An 18,182-nucleotide genomic window follows, 5' to 3' on the forward strand; every position below is an offset into this window, starting at 1 on the left:
GAAAAACAAAAATCCATAGGCAAGGGCTGGCTGCCAGTTGGAATGACGGAATCACAAGTAACAGTAACAGGTTTTGCTTTTGCTGTGAAGTCCCCACAAAAGTACCTGTTTTCCAGAAAGCCACTTGCCACCATCACCTCCACTTAATAATACTCCTAGAAGCAGCTGGTTTTTAGCTGATCTCGAAACCCTAGATGTGTGTTTCTAAAAGTCACAGAGGACACCTGTGACAGGCCATTTTTCCCATGTGGAGTCTACCTGTATCACCGCCAGTGTTCAAATGGGCAAAACTCTGAAGCCAGGCATCGGCCGGAGTCCGGTGTGCTGCCCGGCAAGCCAGGGCAGACGTGTGGATTCTCCTTACGGATTAGAAAACTGCCTCAGGTTGAAGATTGCTGGCTCCTTTCAAGTCTTTATTGGACACTTATTCACATTTTTTAACCGTTAGTTATAACCTAAATTAAGGCAAGTTTTTTAAAAGAGCACATTTGATAAATGCTACCAATATGTATATTTCCACTACAGGAGACTGATATTTCTGATTATACACAGAAGGAAAAAGGTTTTTTGGTGTTTCTTTTTTTTTTTTGAAACCATTAAACTTGTTTATTTTGGAAAATGCAGTGTGCACAAAAAGGTGTGTTAAGGAAGGAAAGATGTATTTCAATACTCCTGCTAATACAAAACATTCTGAGAGGGGCTTGGGCAACTTCAACGGAAGCAAAACTCAACAATGAAGAATACTATAGTACAAAATTATGGCCAAAAATACTGTATTTTTAACCAGCAAGATCATTGGGGCATTATTATACAACATTAGGTGTTTTTTGCAAAACTAGTTCCCATCCCCAAACAATAGACAATACATGCATTTGAATGACATTTTAGGAACAGTAAATATTCTTTTAAATACTGCAAGTTAAAAATGTTTTCTGACAAAACTCCCTAAATCCATAGGTCTAGTAAGGGTTTCCAACAGGATGATGGGTGAGGAATCCAGCAAGGAGTTGCATTTAGAGAGTTCTTTGAGGAAAAGAAATCCACCAAAAACGTGTTTCAGTCAAAGTAACCTGGACAAAGTTACATAGTATTATTCCAGCTTTCTTTCCTGCACTTAAAAATGTTCTACCGACGAATACCTTCCTGTTTTTTCTGTTTACCAACAGCTTATATAAAAGTCAGAATTTCTTTATCCAAGATCTGATTTTACCCAATAGATGTTTTCATCACATGTAAATGTCCTTTGCTATTGGGTTGGAATCATACGGGGAAAAGGAGGACACAGGGTAGATAAGGAAGGCAAGGAGGAAATTAATATTTGAGCACCTACTATGTGCTAGGTGTGTATTCATACTTTCAACATATGATTCTAGAGGCAAGAGTGTTATTGAAAGGGCAGTGGTCATTGGGAAGACAGCAGGAAATGGCTATTCTGTGAGAAAAACAAATGACAAGTTTAGACTCTGTACTAAGTTATCTAATAAACAGCAGGTGTCTGGCTCCAAAAATCTCTAGCTAATCATATACAACTAAGCCATTTCTTCTCCTAATTTGATGGCATCAAAATGAAATCCCAAAGACACAGTTACCAGGACAGATCTATTAGCGCTACATATGCTGGAAATATGTAGAGATAGATAAACATACTATGTTACTAGTTTTATTTTTTTGTGTTTCTGACCAAAGACGTATCTTTGGAAGAAAATATTAATGTATACCAAGCACACCTTATTTGAATCAATTGAGATGTTGATTACCAATTAAGTGGTTTTAAACCCTTATTTAATTTGAAGAAGAGCAGCAATATACATTACAATATTTGGGTACACTTTATTTTTATATGGGTTAACATTCTGCTATATTTCATTTCATTCGTTTTGAGAAACTGAAAACAAAGGGAAATCAAGGGTAATCGGTAGGTGATTTGAGGGAAATTTCCAACCAATAGGTGAGTCTTGCAGTATTTCATTATACAGCCCTTTCTTCCCATTATTTATTTATTTTTTTTGCAAATAAGTCATTTTGACCCAAATCCAGCATAAATAGCTTTTCACCAATTCCTAACTTAAGACAACTAAAATTTACAATCATGTGGCAGTATAAATTTTAAAATTACAGTTCGTACACTTTGACAATCAAGATAGTCTGAAGTACAAAAAAGTAAATTGCCCTTTAGCTGAATTACCTTTTTAAAATAGACCTGCTAATCTACCAAAAAAAAAAAAAAAAAAAAAAAAAAAACAAGTTTCACATGTTCTTCAAATTCCTTTTGTAGTTGTCATCTGCTAGTAAACAACATATGCAGGTTCCTAAGATTTTTTTTTTCCAGTCTATTCATGACATTCAACAGAGCTCTTTATGTGGAAATATTAAAAACAAAAACATCTAGGAGATTTATTTACTTGTGAATACGTGTGTTGTTTCCCTTTGTTTCAGATATGAGGCACAAACTTCTGAATTTAAGCTCTGTAAGGCATAGTAGAAACTTCCAATTTACAAATAAGGAATTCTCTGGGGGTTGGAACTGCCATGTCACGCAAAAAGGGAAAAATCATCTGTAAACTGGTACACTGCAATGTGTTAAGTGAGTCATGAAATGGCTGCTTGCCTTGGTATGCTGAAGAAAGGTTTCTGTGTTTTATGTTTTTGTTTTTGAATAAGACATGCCCAAGTCACCATAAAACTCACCACAGGCCTCCATTACCTAAGCATCAACAATAGGAGGCCAGTGGCACACGCTTATAACGCTTGCAATCACAATATAATATAAAGCATGAGTAAACTTTGTTTTATACAAAACTGAAAAGAATCCCGTCCCGCCCTTAGCCCCTTCAATAAAACCCCAAAGAAACAAAAAAGAAAATCCTTTAGCTTCGATTGACTAGTGTGGCTAAAATTAGGTTTCTATGCATCACTGCTGCTAGGGTGATCAATTTTTTCCTTTCTCAAGAGAAGGGATCTTGTCATGCACCCTACAGGAACAGTGAAGCCACAAACCTCAATTCTGCATAGCAAATTCCATCCCAATTTCATAAAGACAAATATAACAATCTTTCCCTGTTTTGCTCAGCTTCTTCAAGCTTTGAGATCAGGTTTGATTGACTACATCTACTATAGCTCTATTAAATAGAATATCTTGATTCCCTAAAACTGTAACACTTATGATCTTGTGATGAGGTTTTCTCTATACACACTGTAGGCCTTCAAATGTTGTTGTTTTTACTTTTTTTTTTTTTTTTTTTGCTGCACCAAATTTAAGAACGCCCTTTCAGGCAAGCAGTGGTCTCTAGCTGTTAAAACATTTCCTTAGTGGATCACAATAGCTTCTAAAACTGCCTTTCTAGTAAAGGCCATCAGAGAGGTAATACTAAACTGTGCATTTGCCAAATAAGAATATGAATTGTATAAAAGCTCATATTCCAATCCTAGATCAAATGGCAAAAGTTCTACAAAGTTGGTTTCCATGTTTGTATAAAAGCTCTGACTGATTTTATGTATTTTGCTATGAAATTACCTTTGGGTCTTATAATCAGTATACCTCTACTCAGGAATGTGCAAATGATTTTATACAGCACGACGCTAGTACCGCTCTGTACGACAGTAAGGTTTTTTTTTTTCTTCTTTTCTAAATGGAAAGAAAATATCCCTAGTCAGAAATAAACTGACAAATTTACATTCTCCTCTCTTAAAAAAGTAAATAAAATAACATTATTCAAAATGTGAATTAGCTATAGACATACAATACAATTACATAGATACATATCAATACAGCACATTCAATCTGCCAAAAAATTAATGATTACAAAGCCAGTATGGATGCTGCAATATCAAGAGAGATGTATGTACAATGATTAGAGCATTTGTAATTGCACTATACCTACAGGCAGTCTGCTTGTTACATTACAGGTGCTTTCTGAGCAAGGGAAAAAAAGTAACCTGTGTTGTTTGAGGCTGGGAGAATCAAGAATGAGAATATTTCATTACTGTTTGGTGGCTTTGGTACTCATCTAACAGGCCGTTAGTTTTCTCCCTCCCCCTTTGTTGTTCCAAAAGAGTGATTTATATGGAAGTTTAGACTAGTGCCAAATACCACTATAGTTAAAATGAGACCAGTCTCATGGCCTAATTCTAACGTCCCAGCAGCTTTAAACAATCGTGATTTATTTTCTTAAATTTCAACTCAAGCTGCTTGACAGAAGCTCGTCAATACGTGTGCTGTATTTTTTTGCATTTGCTGAAAAATTGCACATATAGAATTCCAAACATTTCTCCTAGTAGGTTCAGTTACACAAATACATGTTCTATAGAACACTGAGAGGTTACTTTTGAGTTAAGTCCACAAATCTTCTGTAAGTTCAACCTAATCAGTTACCAGTTCAAGAAGATCTTGAAGGTGGTTAACCAGCAGGAACTTCAGATTTTGGAAATTAAAGGTGTCAGAATAATACTATCAACCAATGTTCCTGGCAGACTTAATTGAACTTAAAGAACCATTGAGAGTAAAACTGGTTTCAAATAAAGAGACATAAACAGATTTCCTGTTAAACCACACAGGATACTTTTTACATTGCCGGTTTGGACACTGAACATGGGACGTGAACACTAACAATGTCATCTTAAGGACAAATAAAAGAATGGACCGTGAGAATCAAATTTACAGTTACCAACTGTTTGGCAATTGGCATTTCTGGTTCATTCTCAGCCAGTCATTTTAGGCTTCACAGTCTTACTCTCTTACATTTTAAGATACCAGCTTTTATTTTTTGAGTTCTTATTCATTTTATTTGAAAAAAAGCCAGCTTTGGCAACACATTCCCATAATAAAAGTCATTTTAAAATTGTGGCCCCCAAACACTAAGAAAAAAAAGGAAGGAAAAGCTTAAACAACAACAACAAAAAAATTAAGAACAACCTATAAAAAGGTTCTGGGTAGCAGCCATTAGGGTAATGTAGTGTCTGTTGGCATCTTTTTTGGCATCTGCAATTGAAAGAGAGGGTGAAAAAAAGAAAAAGAAGCAAAGAAGGGAGGAAAGACAATGGCACGTAGCATTTCAAAAGAAAGGACTCCTGTGTGTCTTTGATCCTGCCTTCTGCACATTTCTCTGAGCAATCAAGCTATGGCTGAAGGTAAACATCTAAAAGAAATGACACTTACTGTTAGACGGGCATCCATTGTCCCAGTCCAAAGTGAGACAAGACAGTACATTCTATTAAAAAAGAAACTATGTATGTATACAGAGCAACACATTTAAAACCATAGTATTAATACATGTAATCCTTCAGCAAAAACTACAAACTTAAATTAAGCTGATGATGGCTTAAATCGAACGATGTGTCCTGACTGTATCATTTGAGAGAAAAACTTGACCAAGAATGGAACTAGGATAAAGGTCATTGTATCTTGGGAAAAAAATCAGGAGGGAAGTATAAATTAGGGGGGGAAAAAAAAAGGAAATCAGCTTTGTTTTGCTCCATAGAAAAGAAAAAGAGAGAAAGAGAGAAAAGAAACAAGTCTTATCTTTGTGAGTGCATGACTGAGAATTTAAAATACATTGAGTCACAAGGTTTTGCCTAAAAAAAAGATAGAGAGGAAATGTGCTGGGACTGTACTTCAGCATCCTCTGTTTTTCCTCTGAATAGTTTAAATAAAATCATAATATTTACTACAAACTCTGTGGACACGCTCACACAGAGTCCAGGACGGCAATAAATTAGTATTATGCAAATTGTTTTCCACAGAAATACAGTCCCTCTTGTGTATCTTCAATAGCCCACCAGGGAAGGGCAGGGCGGGTGTCTAGGAGGCACAATTAGACCAGATTGTACTCCTTCAGGTTCAACTGGAGGATGGTGTCCTTGACGGCAGCAAAGACAAAGCGGATGTTCTCGGTGTCTGTCGCGCATGTGAAGTGGGAGTAGATAATTTTGTCACTGTCTGGGTTCAGGTCCACGAACATCTTCAGAATGAATTCTCGGGCTGCCTGGGCATCTCTCTGGGGTCCTTTTGGCCAAGAGACAAGAGGGACACTGTTACCTAATCTGCTAATGTACTCAATTATCATTCGTTCAATAAATACTGTGTCATTGCTCATGAAGCCTACATCTGCACTGCAGATTTGATCTGTTATAATCATTTTCCCTAACACTACTATGTCTGACCATCCACCCACCCACCCACGTACCCACCCATTCACAAACTGTGTATAGGTGAAAGCAGACAGATGACTTGAAGGCCAAGGTTAAGTCTATTTCTTAGCTTGGCCTTCACTCTGATTCCCTGAGTGACTGGGAGCCACTGTAGGCTCTTCATCAGGGGAGTGATAGCTTACTTCTGTTCAACTGAGTTAATTATGCTTGTTTCAGCTATTTAATAAGTGTGCACAAAGACACAGCCTCCTTGGGCTCTCCTGTCAATCTGTCCTCCAAACGACTCAACATTATGGATCATTTTACATCTTCCAGACTGACAATCCCTCTTAGAATAAAACACCTGTTTGTAAGGTCAGCTCTGTCTACAGTGGGCCTCGGTAGTCTCACTTCCATAGATTTCTGGTATTTATGAGCACACTACATTTGTGTAGCATTCAGTTCATTTGTGATGATAAAACAATTGGTTTATCTTTTTTTGAGATACAGTCTCACCATGTTGCCCAGGCAAGAGTGCAGCGATGAGATCTCGGCTCACTGCAACCTCTGCCTCCCAGGTTCAAGCGATTCTCTTGCCTCAGTCTGCTGAGCAGCTGGGATTACAGGTGCCTGCCATCATGCTTAGCTAAATTTTTGTATTTTTAGTAGAGACAAGGTTTTGCCATGTTGGCCAGGCTGTTCTCAAACTCCTAATCTCAGGTGATGCACCCGCCTTGGCCTCCCAAAGTGCTGGGATTACAGGTGTCAGCCACTGCACTCGGCCTGTATTTTCTCACATTGATTTAGGAAGGAGTCTCTTATGTGCCAGGAATTGTCCTAGATGCTTTGAAAAAGAATTGTGATATATCTAGCAAGATAAACTAAAAACGTAATTTTGCAATGGATTCTTAGATATGACACCACAGCCAGGTCATATTTTTCACAAAAGAAAAAATAAATTGGACTTCATCAAAATTAAAAACCTTATGTATCCAAGGACTATTTTTTTTTTTTTTTGACAGGGTCTTGCTCTGCTACCCAGGCTACAGTGTAGTGGCATGATCATGGCTCACTGCAGCCTCAACCTTCTGGGCTCAAGTGATCCTCTTGCCTCAGCCTCCTGAATAGCTGGAACTACAGGTGCCACCAAGCGTGGCAAATTTTTAAATTTTTTGTAAAGATGGGGCCTCACTATGTTGTCTAGGCTGTTCTTGAACTTCTGGCCTCAAGCAATCCTCCCACCTCAGGCTCCCAAAGTGCTGGGATTATAAGCATGAGCCACCACACCTGGCCAACGCCATTATTAAGAAAGTGAAAAGTCAATCTATAGAATGGGAGAAAATATTTGCAAATCATGTCATCTGATAAGAGTTTAGTATCCAGAATATACAAAGAGCTCCTACAATTCAATAACACACACACAAAAAACCCAATTAAAAAATAGGCAAAAGACTTGAACAGACATTTCTCTAAAGAAGATATACAAATGGTCAATAAGCACAGGAAAAGATGCTCAACACCAGTAATCATTTAGAAAAATGCAAATCAAAACCACAATGAGATACCCCTCCACATCTAGAATGGCTATAAAAAAGTGTGAAATAACAAGGGTTGGGGAAAATGTGGAGAGATTTGTACTCCTGTGCACTGTTGGTGGGAATGTACAAAGGTGCAGCTGTTGTGAAAACAGTTTGGTGGTTCCTCAAAAAGCTAAACATAGAATAACCACATGACTGACCCTGCTAGTCTACTCCAATGTATATATCCAAAGGAACTGAGAGCAGGGGCTCTGACAGACACTTGATCTTAGCCAAAAGGGCGAGAAGCAATGTACATCAATGTTAATAGCAGCATTGTTAACAACAGCCAAAAGGCAAAAACAATCCAAGTGTCCATCAACAGATAAATGGAGAAACAAAACAAATAGAAACAAACAGAATATTAGAATATCAGAAACAGATTATTCAGCCATAAAAAAGAGTAAAGCTCTGATAGATGCTGTAATATGCATGAACTATGAGAACATTATAATAAACCCAACATAAAACAACAAATATTGTATGCTTGCACACATATGAGGTACTCAGAATCAGTAAATTCATACAGACAGAAAGTAGATTAGAGGTTTCCAAGGGTTAGGGGAAGGAAGGAAATGGGGTGTTGTTGCTTAATTGGGGTGGTGAAAATATTTTGAAAATACTGGTGATGGCTGTACAGTATTGTGTGTGTAATTGATACCAGTGAATTTTGCAGTTAAAATGGTAAATTTTATATATATTTTATAATAAAAAATTAATAATGTAATATATCAAAACCCACTGAATTGTACACTTTAAGTGAATTACATGGTATATAAATCTCAAAGCTGTTTTAAAAGTATATTTAATAGGTACTGATAGATACATTGATTTAAAACTTAGTGTAAATTAATAACATCAAAACACCATCACATTTCAAGTATTGGATACCTATCATATATTTGTCTTTGTATCGCTTTATGTATACATTTCCTCCATTTTTTCAAGTTAGCTCTATACCAAGCCATAAGAAACTTTTTTTTTTCTTGAGACAGAGTCTCACTGTGTCACCCAGGCTGGAGTGCAGTGGCATGATCTTGGCTCACTGCAACCTCCACCTCCTGGGTTCAAGCGAATCTCCTGCCTCAGCTTTGTGAGTAGCTGGGACTACAGGCGTGCACCACCACGCCCAGCTAATTTTTGCATTTTTAGAAGAGACAGGGTTTTGCTATGTTGACCAGGCTGGTCTTGAACTCCAGGCCTCAAGGGATCCGCCCACCTCGGCCTCCCAAAGTGCTGGGATTACAGGTGTGAGCCACCGCACCCAGCAGGTCTTTTTCTATCAATATTCTTTTTACCTACTAGTAGGGATAAAGAGATCTTGGAGAACTCTGTTGAGGGCTTGACCACCATTTCTAACAAAATGCACCCTGAGCTTCAGACGGCTGACTTGAATTATTCTCAAATCAACCTTTTTATAAATTGGAGATTACTCCAATAAACTTATATCTGATAATGCCAGAAGATGGGACGAAAGAATTATAAAAACATGTAGACTATCCTCATTTGTACAATTTAAAAAAGTAATGTTTAATTTTTGACGTAGGTGCCCAGAATTCAATTTTTTTAAATGACTAAGATGGCTGGCATCATATTTAATAAATAAAAAGTACAATTAAAAATAATATGTAAAATATATATACAAGCAAATATATAATTAATGTTCCATCTTTTTCAATGTACTATGAACTTATTAACTCAAGAGAAGTAATAAAAAATATTCAAAACCAGAAACTGACAGATTCCCAGAGCTGGAGAAGTCTCTCATTTCATAAAAAGAACATTATGTTTCTGGCTTATGAATGAACTTCTGTATGATTTTGTACTTACTCTATTTGGGAAAGAAGGGACTATACCTTTTTTTGTTTTTTTCTGTTTTATTTACCCTACAGAATATAAGAACTAGATCGAAGTTCACTGAAGTGCACTTGAAAGGTGTTATGTTTTTAAGCATAAATTGTTATTTGAATAAACATACACTACAAAGAAATCATTACAGCCATCACAGCAGGAGCAGAATTCCACAGTCTCTATGAACACTTGCAATTCAAGTCCATGTGGAAATGGTAATTTCCTTTCTTGAAGAGAAACACAGAAATGGCATTCATTATGATTAAGACCTTGTAAGTACAGAAATGTGGAAGTGTGAAGTTTATAATATTATAAACATGTTTATTACAAAGACATCACTGCAGAGTGGGCCTCAATTTTTTCAGTCTTTGCTCATCTTACAAGGGCTTGGAGTTCCATGTAATGACAGCTGCACTGGCTTTGTAAGTAACAAAATCAATGCCTTTTTTCTTTTTCTGTGCCCAAGTTTCCTCTGTGCATTATATGTATACTGGGGTATGGTAACAGTAAAACAGAAAAAAAATCTTCAGATTTCAGAATATTCACAACGGACACATGTTGGAAGGAAAATGCTTGTAGTAGTGGGGAATCTGGGGAAATTACTGGAGAAAGGAGGTATGTGAAGAGATCAAAAAACAGCACTGCAAACAATGATCACAGACTAAGTCTTTTACTGCGGAAAAATCAGCAACTGTGAAGTGTGGCTAGGTCTACTGCATCCGAGAAGTTTGAATGAACCCCTCAGAAGGGTTCAGCTCCGTGGGCACCATGCTCTATCTGCATCCTCCCTTATGCAAGCACATCATGAGAACGTGCCAGCCCACAAGATGGGGTGTTGTTTATGGTGTGGCAATTTCTCACACGCTGATTCTTACCAAGTTTCAAGAAAAATTAAGAAGAATCTCGTGTGTATGTGTGTGTGTGTCTGTGTGTGTGTGGCAGGCAAGTGTGTTTAGATCTAAGCCAGATGCTTCATGCCTACTGTATTCAGGTAGACATGTTTTTGAAGCCTGTTGAGGTAGGAAAGCAAGTTAACTGCCCACACAGTCACTTCCTTCCATAGTTTTCTGAGCAACACTGAGAAGTGCAGTCTCAGACACTGATGATGTTTCCAGGTTAGTGCAAATTAAAAGGAGTGAAAGAGAAAACATTGTTTAGACTGATAAAGTGTTTTTAAAAGAACAGCAAAGCACAAAGGAAAATGTACTTGAAGAGAGGATATAAACACACTGCTAACAAAAAAGGGTACCATTTCTAACATCTGGTAACAATCCCCAAATGTTTATATTTTCAATTCACCAATCTTCAGGATCTTCCATGTATGTGAGAAGGGAACATAAATTCATTAAACATGTAACATTTCCCTTTCACAAGCCAGGACTGTACCACATCCATGTGGGATGAAAAGGTGACTAAACCTCCATCCCTGATGTGTTCGTATCATCATAGAAAGCTATGAAGCTAAATTTAATATTGGTTTTTAAAGTACTTTTCTGAGGGAGCTTTTAGAAGTACCAAAACACTGTGGCACAATATCCATCCTGGACATCATATGTTGACAATGTAATTTTAAAACTAGTCTCTTCTCTTGTTGTTACATCACCTCTGTGGTAGATACTTTTGGGTTTCTGCTATGTGATCTACATATGACTCCATTCAATTCTTTTTTGCCCAGGGATAAATTGAGTAGCTAAATAAATTTGTCTGAGGCAACACAGCCAATGAGTGGCAAAGTAGAACTTTTCAGAGCTCGTGCTCTTAACTCTCTAGGCCACGGCTTGGCAAACTTTCTCTGTAAAGGGCCACAGAATTTTTTAGGCTGTGCAGACTATTTTATCTCTGTCACAATTACCCAATTCTACTGTTATAGTGTGAAAGCAGCCATAGACAGTGTATAATGAATGGGTGTGGCAATGTCTCAATAAAACTTTATTCATAAAACCAGGTGGTGGGCCATCAAGGAGAGATGTGATTATCTTGCCAAATAAACTTTTTTTTTATTTTTTTGAGACAGGGTCTCCCATCACCCGGGCAGAGTACAGTGGCAGGATCACGGCTTATTGCAGCCTTGACCTCTTGCCTCCCACCTCCTGCCTCATTTTTTGTAGACAGAGGTCTCGTTACATGGCTCAGGCTGGGCTTGAATTTCTGTGCTCAAGCGATCCTCTCACCTCAGTCTCCCAAAGTGCTGGGATTACAGGTGTGAATCACCACACCTGGTCACATCAGCTCTTATAGGGCAGCAGTCATGACTCTCACTTGTTTTACAGAGTGGCTACATGTGGATGCATTTTGTTACCAATCACCAAGTGTTCAAGTGTTTCTCAGAATGGGTTGGGTGTCTAGTTGTCCAGGATTTCACAGTTTAGTTGGGGAGGGTAAGATTCTTTTCTAAGAACAAAGCAAATAATGCAAAGCCATAGGAGTAGTGAAGTGGATGCTATAGATTCTAAGTGCTGCACAAAGAGTTTAAAACTGGGTTACTATTACTAATGGTGGTGGGACTTCATTGGGCTATGATGTTTCAAAAGGAAGTATTTCCTGAGTATTCAGTAAGTGCCCTACGTGTCAGGCATCATGCTAAATATACACATATGTTATACACTACAATGTACAAAACATCCTATGAGTTTGTCCTAAGGCCCAGAAAAATCAAGTGACTTGATGGTAGTTCTACAAATAGTAAGTGTCAGAACTGGGATCTGAACCTGGGTAGACAGATTTCGGTGGTGGGCTCTTGACTTCAAAATTGTGTTCTCTCCCCAGAGAGAAGAGAGGCAGAGGTGGACTGTAACCAAATGAAAAGGAGAGACAGAGGAGACTATAAGGGTTAATACATAATTGGTCAAAACTACTGGATTGTTCCTTTTTCTGATCTGCTATTTCAAAGCAGATGAGTTTGTTTGTTTCTTTTTTTTTTTTTTGAGACACAGTCTCACTCTGTTGCCAGGCTGGAGTGCCATGGCGCGATCTCGACTCACTGCAACCTCCGCCTCTCGGGTTCAAGCCATTCTCCTGCCTCAGCCTCCCGAGCAGCTGGGATTACAGGCACGCACCACCATGCCCAGCTAATTTTTGTATTTTTAGTAGAGACGGGGTTTCACCATGTTGACCAGGATGGTCTCGATCTCTTGACCTTGTGATCCACCTACCTCAGCCTCCCAAAGTGTTGAGATTACAGGAGCTTGCCACTGCGCCAGGCCATGAGTTTCTTTTTCTATGACTTTTAGCATTGTTAAGGAATGAAATGTTTTGTGTCACTAAAAGACCGGGCAAACAATAATTCCTACTGTATCAGTCCCAACATGCAGGCTGCACAGGGCAAGGGCAGCAATGGTGTACTGTAGTGCGTTAACTCCCACACTGGGGTTTGGAGACAAAACCTATTTACAGCTACTGAGCTGTTGCATGAATGCTGACTTACCATCATATTCTGGGAAGTAGTCAACTAGATGGGAATACATGATTTTCTCCTCTAGAAGATCTTTCTTGTTTAGGAACAGAATAACCGAGGAATTCTGGAACCAGGGATATGTGATAATTGTTCTAAACAGAGCCTTGCTTTCTTCCATTCGGTTCTGGGGGAAAAAAAATCAGAAAAAATAAGGAGTGAATTACATGATTACTTAATTTGTGAATTGTGTTTATTTTATAAGTCCAACCCATCTTTTGTAAACAACCAGTTTTTGTAGCCCTGTGTTGGATTTGTCAGGATTTATATGCAAATGATTCATGATATGCATTGGCTGTTTTCATTATGCAAACTCTCAGGTTGACAAGCAGAAGGGAGTAATAATAATAAAAATCAGCTAAAATAGCTCCTACGGTTGAAAGAGAAAATAATTGAAAGCCTAGAGAATCATGTTGTGAATCTGGCACACTGTCACAAATTCCCACCAAAAATCATTCATTAATGACTAAATACTTGAGATGTGAACTAAGGACTAGATATGACTTCATTTTGTTTTTCTTAAGCTATATTTATTTGGGGCCTCACAATTAACTCTATTCTAAGCAATCAAAACAGTTACTTTGTCAAAAGCATATCTATATTTCTAGATGTTTTCTAGAGTTACTACTCTACACACACACACACATACACACACACACACCCTTTATAAACACATGGAAAATGTTGTAAGATCATACATTTCCTGTTCCTGAGTGCATGCTTTCTCCCTATGCTTCACTATACTATTAATAGAGAATTGTGGAGATACACATAGTAATTATGTGGAGATAAAAATGTAATATTTCTCACTTTCAGCATCTGTGAGTAAGTGTTCTCACCTGAAGCTACACTTTCAAGCCTACCTTGGTAACAGAAACCCTAAATGGATTCTCAAGAAAATTAGTCAGCTTGCTACTATAAATGAAGATGCTATTTGAGGCTGTTCCTGAGTCAAATCATTCCTCTGAAAAAAACATACTTATCAGCCAAAAGCTAGAGGGCCTCAGAGCTTCTTTCGTTGCTCCTTACCATTCCTTCTCCCATAGACTCCCCTCTCTAAATCATTCCCACACTTGGGTTACAGAGGAAGGCAGCAGATTTGGGAATCCTCCTTCCCCTGAGGAGATAAAAGCCAGGATGCATGGGCATGCTTCATCCTGCACACACTTTCCAACCTCCCTTCTTACTTCTCCCTGTTATGGCTGGGTTTGTGGCAATGGAAAGGGCTGCCTGGGATTGTGCCCACCTCCGCTGCTAAGAGGAGGCTTGGTGATTTACACCAGAGCATCCTAGTTTCCTGCCATGTGAGCTGGCTTGGGGCTGGGCTCTGATCCAGGCCCAAATCACTTGGAGCTTCCCTCCCCTCATTTATGGTAATCAGTTTAGCCAAGCATCTCAACCAGGCCAATTAACTTGAGGACTTTTGCTGGGAACTCTGGAACAGAGAACCTTGCTTTCGTGCAGAGTTTGGAAGAGGAATCATGGAGCCTCAGGAGCTTTTAGCAGCCATCTTGAAAAGTGAGCGAAAAACAAATTGGGTCCTGCTCACCTGGTTTTTAACCTCTTGCTCCAACCAGGGCTAAGCTTGGTCATGCCTTTAGATTTGTCAGGAACATCAGTCAAAAGAACCTTTTATTTTTTCAACTAGTTGGGGCTATATTTTTCTGGTTTTTATTATACAAAATACTTCCAGTTGGTAAACCTGGATATATCCTCCCCTCCAAACTTATACAAGGAAGTGAACGAGAATGACTGAATAGACTGGCTATGAACACCTTCTGCTCAGCTTTTGCCTGCCTGCGGTAGGATGCTCCTGGAATTTCAGTGAAGAGTTACAAAGGCCATGTATTGCTCCTCTGCGTAGCCCTTGACTGGTGTTCTGGAAACCTCCAGGGACCTCAGCTTTTACCAAGTACAATAATCTGGATCCTGAATACGTCTTCTTCCTTTCTTCTGTAAAGTGTGCCAATTCAAATTAAGTGATAAGGCACACTTTTCCAAAGGAGATCTTTGTCAAATCAGGCAAAGTCCATTGTCCCCAATCTCTTCAACCTGTTAATTTTGTGCCAACAATTGCATAGATAATTAAAATTAATGAACTATGTGGGCTGATATAATGAAAGATAACTTCATGGTTCAAAAGACAGTGTTTATCTCACTGCATACATTTCTCTTTTATATAAATGATAGGACAGACATATCTTTAAACATATCTTTACTGTCTACACGCCTTTTAAGGGTTCTCGTAGCCAGTGATAAGATTTTAAGCCCTGGAAATAACACTGAGAAATGATATCTTGTAGCTTGAGATTTTATAGGCTGAGTGTTTCAGGACTGAAGACAAAGGCTTTAATAAGAACAAATAATTTTTTAAAAAAATTTAAAGAAAGTTAGTGACACCCCTGATGGGAGCGTGGTGTTTTGTTTGTTTGTTTTTAAACCCCTGTTACTTATAGCTAGAGAAATTCTAGAAAGTCATGCTATGGTATTCAGAGACTCCCCATCTAAAGGTATGTACACCTGGGCATCAACCCAGCAAGTCTCCATTAGAAAGCCTTATTAAATTTAGCATTCCTCAGAAGGGGCGTGATGGGCTCCCAAGGGAATGGGTCCTAGTTGAGCCTTTTCTGGCTGGAGACTTTCAAGGGGAAGTGACTAGACCATGGGCAGAGACAGGAAAGGCGAGCCTGACTTTGCATTGATATAGAAGAAGGTGTACCATGTCTCTCTGTTTAACTTCCAGACTAGGCTGGAAATCTTTAACTTCCAGACTGGACTGGAGCCCCAGTGGAGTCTGCTAAGACAGAGCCTTGTGCCAGCCTGCTGGGCAGTGGAGAGGAGAGTGACTGAGCCCAGCATTGTGTTCCAGAGACAACTTGCCCAGGGTGCTGGCCATCTGTACCCAGTACTGCCTCACTGGGGCTGCTCTGGAGGCAGCTCACCCATGCATGCAGTCTGCGGCTGCTCAAGGACATACCTCCATTCACCAGGTGCCAGGTGGCCTGAAGCCCGCGCTTCTAGCTCAGGGGAAGGCTAAAATGCGCAGATGACTGGCAGATGAGATCAGCTTTCAATCAGGCCTGCCAATTGAATCTCCGAGGGGAGATGCCAGGAATCTGCTTCTTACAAGCCCTCTAGGTGATGTGAATGCACATTCAAGTTAGTGTTGCTATGAATCACATGGGGTGTTCTTAAAACAAGGCTTCTGCTTCAGCACGGGGTGGAGCCCGAGGGTCTGCATTTCTAACAAGACCGCACTGAGCTGGAAGGTACAGAAGAAAGCTTGCCGAGCCCGGGACAACAAGGGAGGCGATGCTGTATCCCATTTTCATGATAAGAAGTGCAAGTCAAACACAGCTGAGCGTCTGATTCTGGGCAGACTTTTTTTTTTTCCACCCAATTAAGATTCTTTATGCTATGCTATATGATGTTTTCCACTGCATAGTAAAAATTCCTTATGCCTTGACTTTTCCTTTATGGAATAACAGTTACAAACCAACATGCTCTGTATCGAAGCCCTGGACTAAATCCTAAATGGACTAAATGAGATTTTCACAATGACTCATAAGGTAGTGGAACGTGCAGAGTGTGAGGCATAATCCACTTTGCTCAGTAAAAATTGAAATCTATGAGGGAACAGCACGTCCCAGGAGACTTTGTGGCACCTGCTTTGCAGTAATCTGCCAGAGCATGACGTTTCAAGAAGGATCGATGTGCGAGCCACGTGTATGACCCATAATATAAAACAAGGAGGTTTTGTTTACTCTGAAGACAGGTTTAAAGGCAGTCTGGGGGGTGGTGTTAATCATGCCCTCTTTATCTTGGGGTTTTAACCAGTTGGGAAATGCACGCAGAGGATACTAGTAAAGGTCCCCCTCCCCGCTCAACCCCACCGAGATGGAGTTCCACTCTGTTGCCTAGGCTGGAGCTCAGTGGTGTGATCTCAGCTTATTGCAACCTCTGCCTCCTGGGTTCAAGCGATTCTCCTGCCTCAGCCTCTGGAGTAGCTGGGATTACAGGGTGCCCGCCACCACACCTGGCTAATTTTTGTATTTTTAGTAGAGACAGGGTTTCACCATGTTGGCCAGGCTGGTCATGAACTCCTGACCTCAAGTGATCTGCCTGCCTTGGCCTCCCAAAGTGCTGGGATTACAGGCATAAGCCACCACACCCTGCAGGATACTAGTAAAGGTTTTACTATCCCAAACACAGGGCTCCTTGTTAACAGGTTGGGCCTAGACTGTGTGAGGCTCTAGGAGCCTTCCAACTGCCAATTGTCCTCACCCACCACTTCTCTTGAGCTGGAAACAACTGTCCCTCCCAATGAAGGGTGGCTTTGGTGCAGGTGAGAGAACTGGATCAGGGAGAACAAGGACAGGGGGCGCTGCCAGAAGTAGGTCCTGCCTGGGCTCCACTTCCACAGAGAAGGGAGGACCAAAGAGGCCATAAAGGCTGAGGACAGGCTGTAAGCGAGTGACCATGGTGTGTGTCCTGGTTGGTCTCTGCTTCAGGTACATGAGGCCATGGAAATGTCAGACTCGCCTAGACCACACTGATAGGTAAGTCATTCCTCCTATGGGCTGGAACCAGCCAAAGGGTAGAGTACTAAACTGGGAAGCATTCACCCCAATCCTTGGCCCTGAGGGAGAAGGATAGGGTACCTGCTCCCTGCTTTGTAATTGCAAGCAGGATGGTGTGACCCCTGAGTGTTCCACCATGACCAGTCATCGGCGAAAGCCCTGTTTGAGCCATCAACAAAAGGTCTTATACCTCTAATATTTAACATCTCAAATCAAATTATGTAGATCTCTGATATCCTGAACACATTGCTTTTTAATGCATTTCCCTGTTAACATGTAATTGACTAAGGCTGCCTACAGGGTGAAGCTACAAGTTCCGATCTGGCAATCACAGCTTGGCACTGTCTTTAATCTGAGCCCCTATACAAATGGTCTTTTTTCCTGATAAACAGATTCCATGTCACCACTGCCACATGACTGCATGTTCCTGACCTGTGACCCACAACGCTGTCCCCACTTCTTATCCTTCAATATCCAGGTCAACCCAACTTCCCCAAGCAGTTCTTCCCCAAGCCCCACTGGGCTTGCTTCTTCCTCCCATCCCCAGCACAGGGTGTCCTATCCCTAGTGTGCCAATGGTTCAGTGGACACATATGA

At 39.9% G+C, this 18,182-nt stretch overlaps 1 protein-coding gene across 2 annotated transcripts in view; it reads right to left on the reverse strand.

Moving 5' to 3' along the window:
- Nucleotides 1-756: 756 nt before the first annotated feature.
- The window catches only part of GNAQ (G protein subunit alpha q), a 324,147-nt gene continuing 306,721 nt past the window's right edge, over nt 757-18,182 (reverse strand). For both annotated transcript variants that reach the window (XM_005581977.5, XM_065530726.1), the window contains exons 6-7: nt 12,979-13,132; nt 757-6,001 (exon numbers count right to left, since the gene is read on the reverse strand). In XM_005581977.5, the coding sequence (XP_005582034.1) occupies nt 5,811-6,001; nt 12,979-13,132 (345 nt within the window). In that variant the 3' untranslated portion in view covers nt 757-5,810. The remainder of the gene's footprint in view (nt 6,002-12,978; nt 13,133-18,182) is intronic.

This window comes from Macaca fascicularis, chromosome 15 (genome assembly GCF_037993035.2).
Source record: "Macaca fascicularis isolate 582-1 chromosome 15, T2T-MFA8v1.1".
In the NCBI taxonomy this organism is placed as follows: domain Eukaryota; kingdom Metazoa; phylum Chordata; class Mammalia; order Primates; family Cercopithecidae; genus Macaca; species Macaca fascicularis.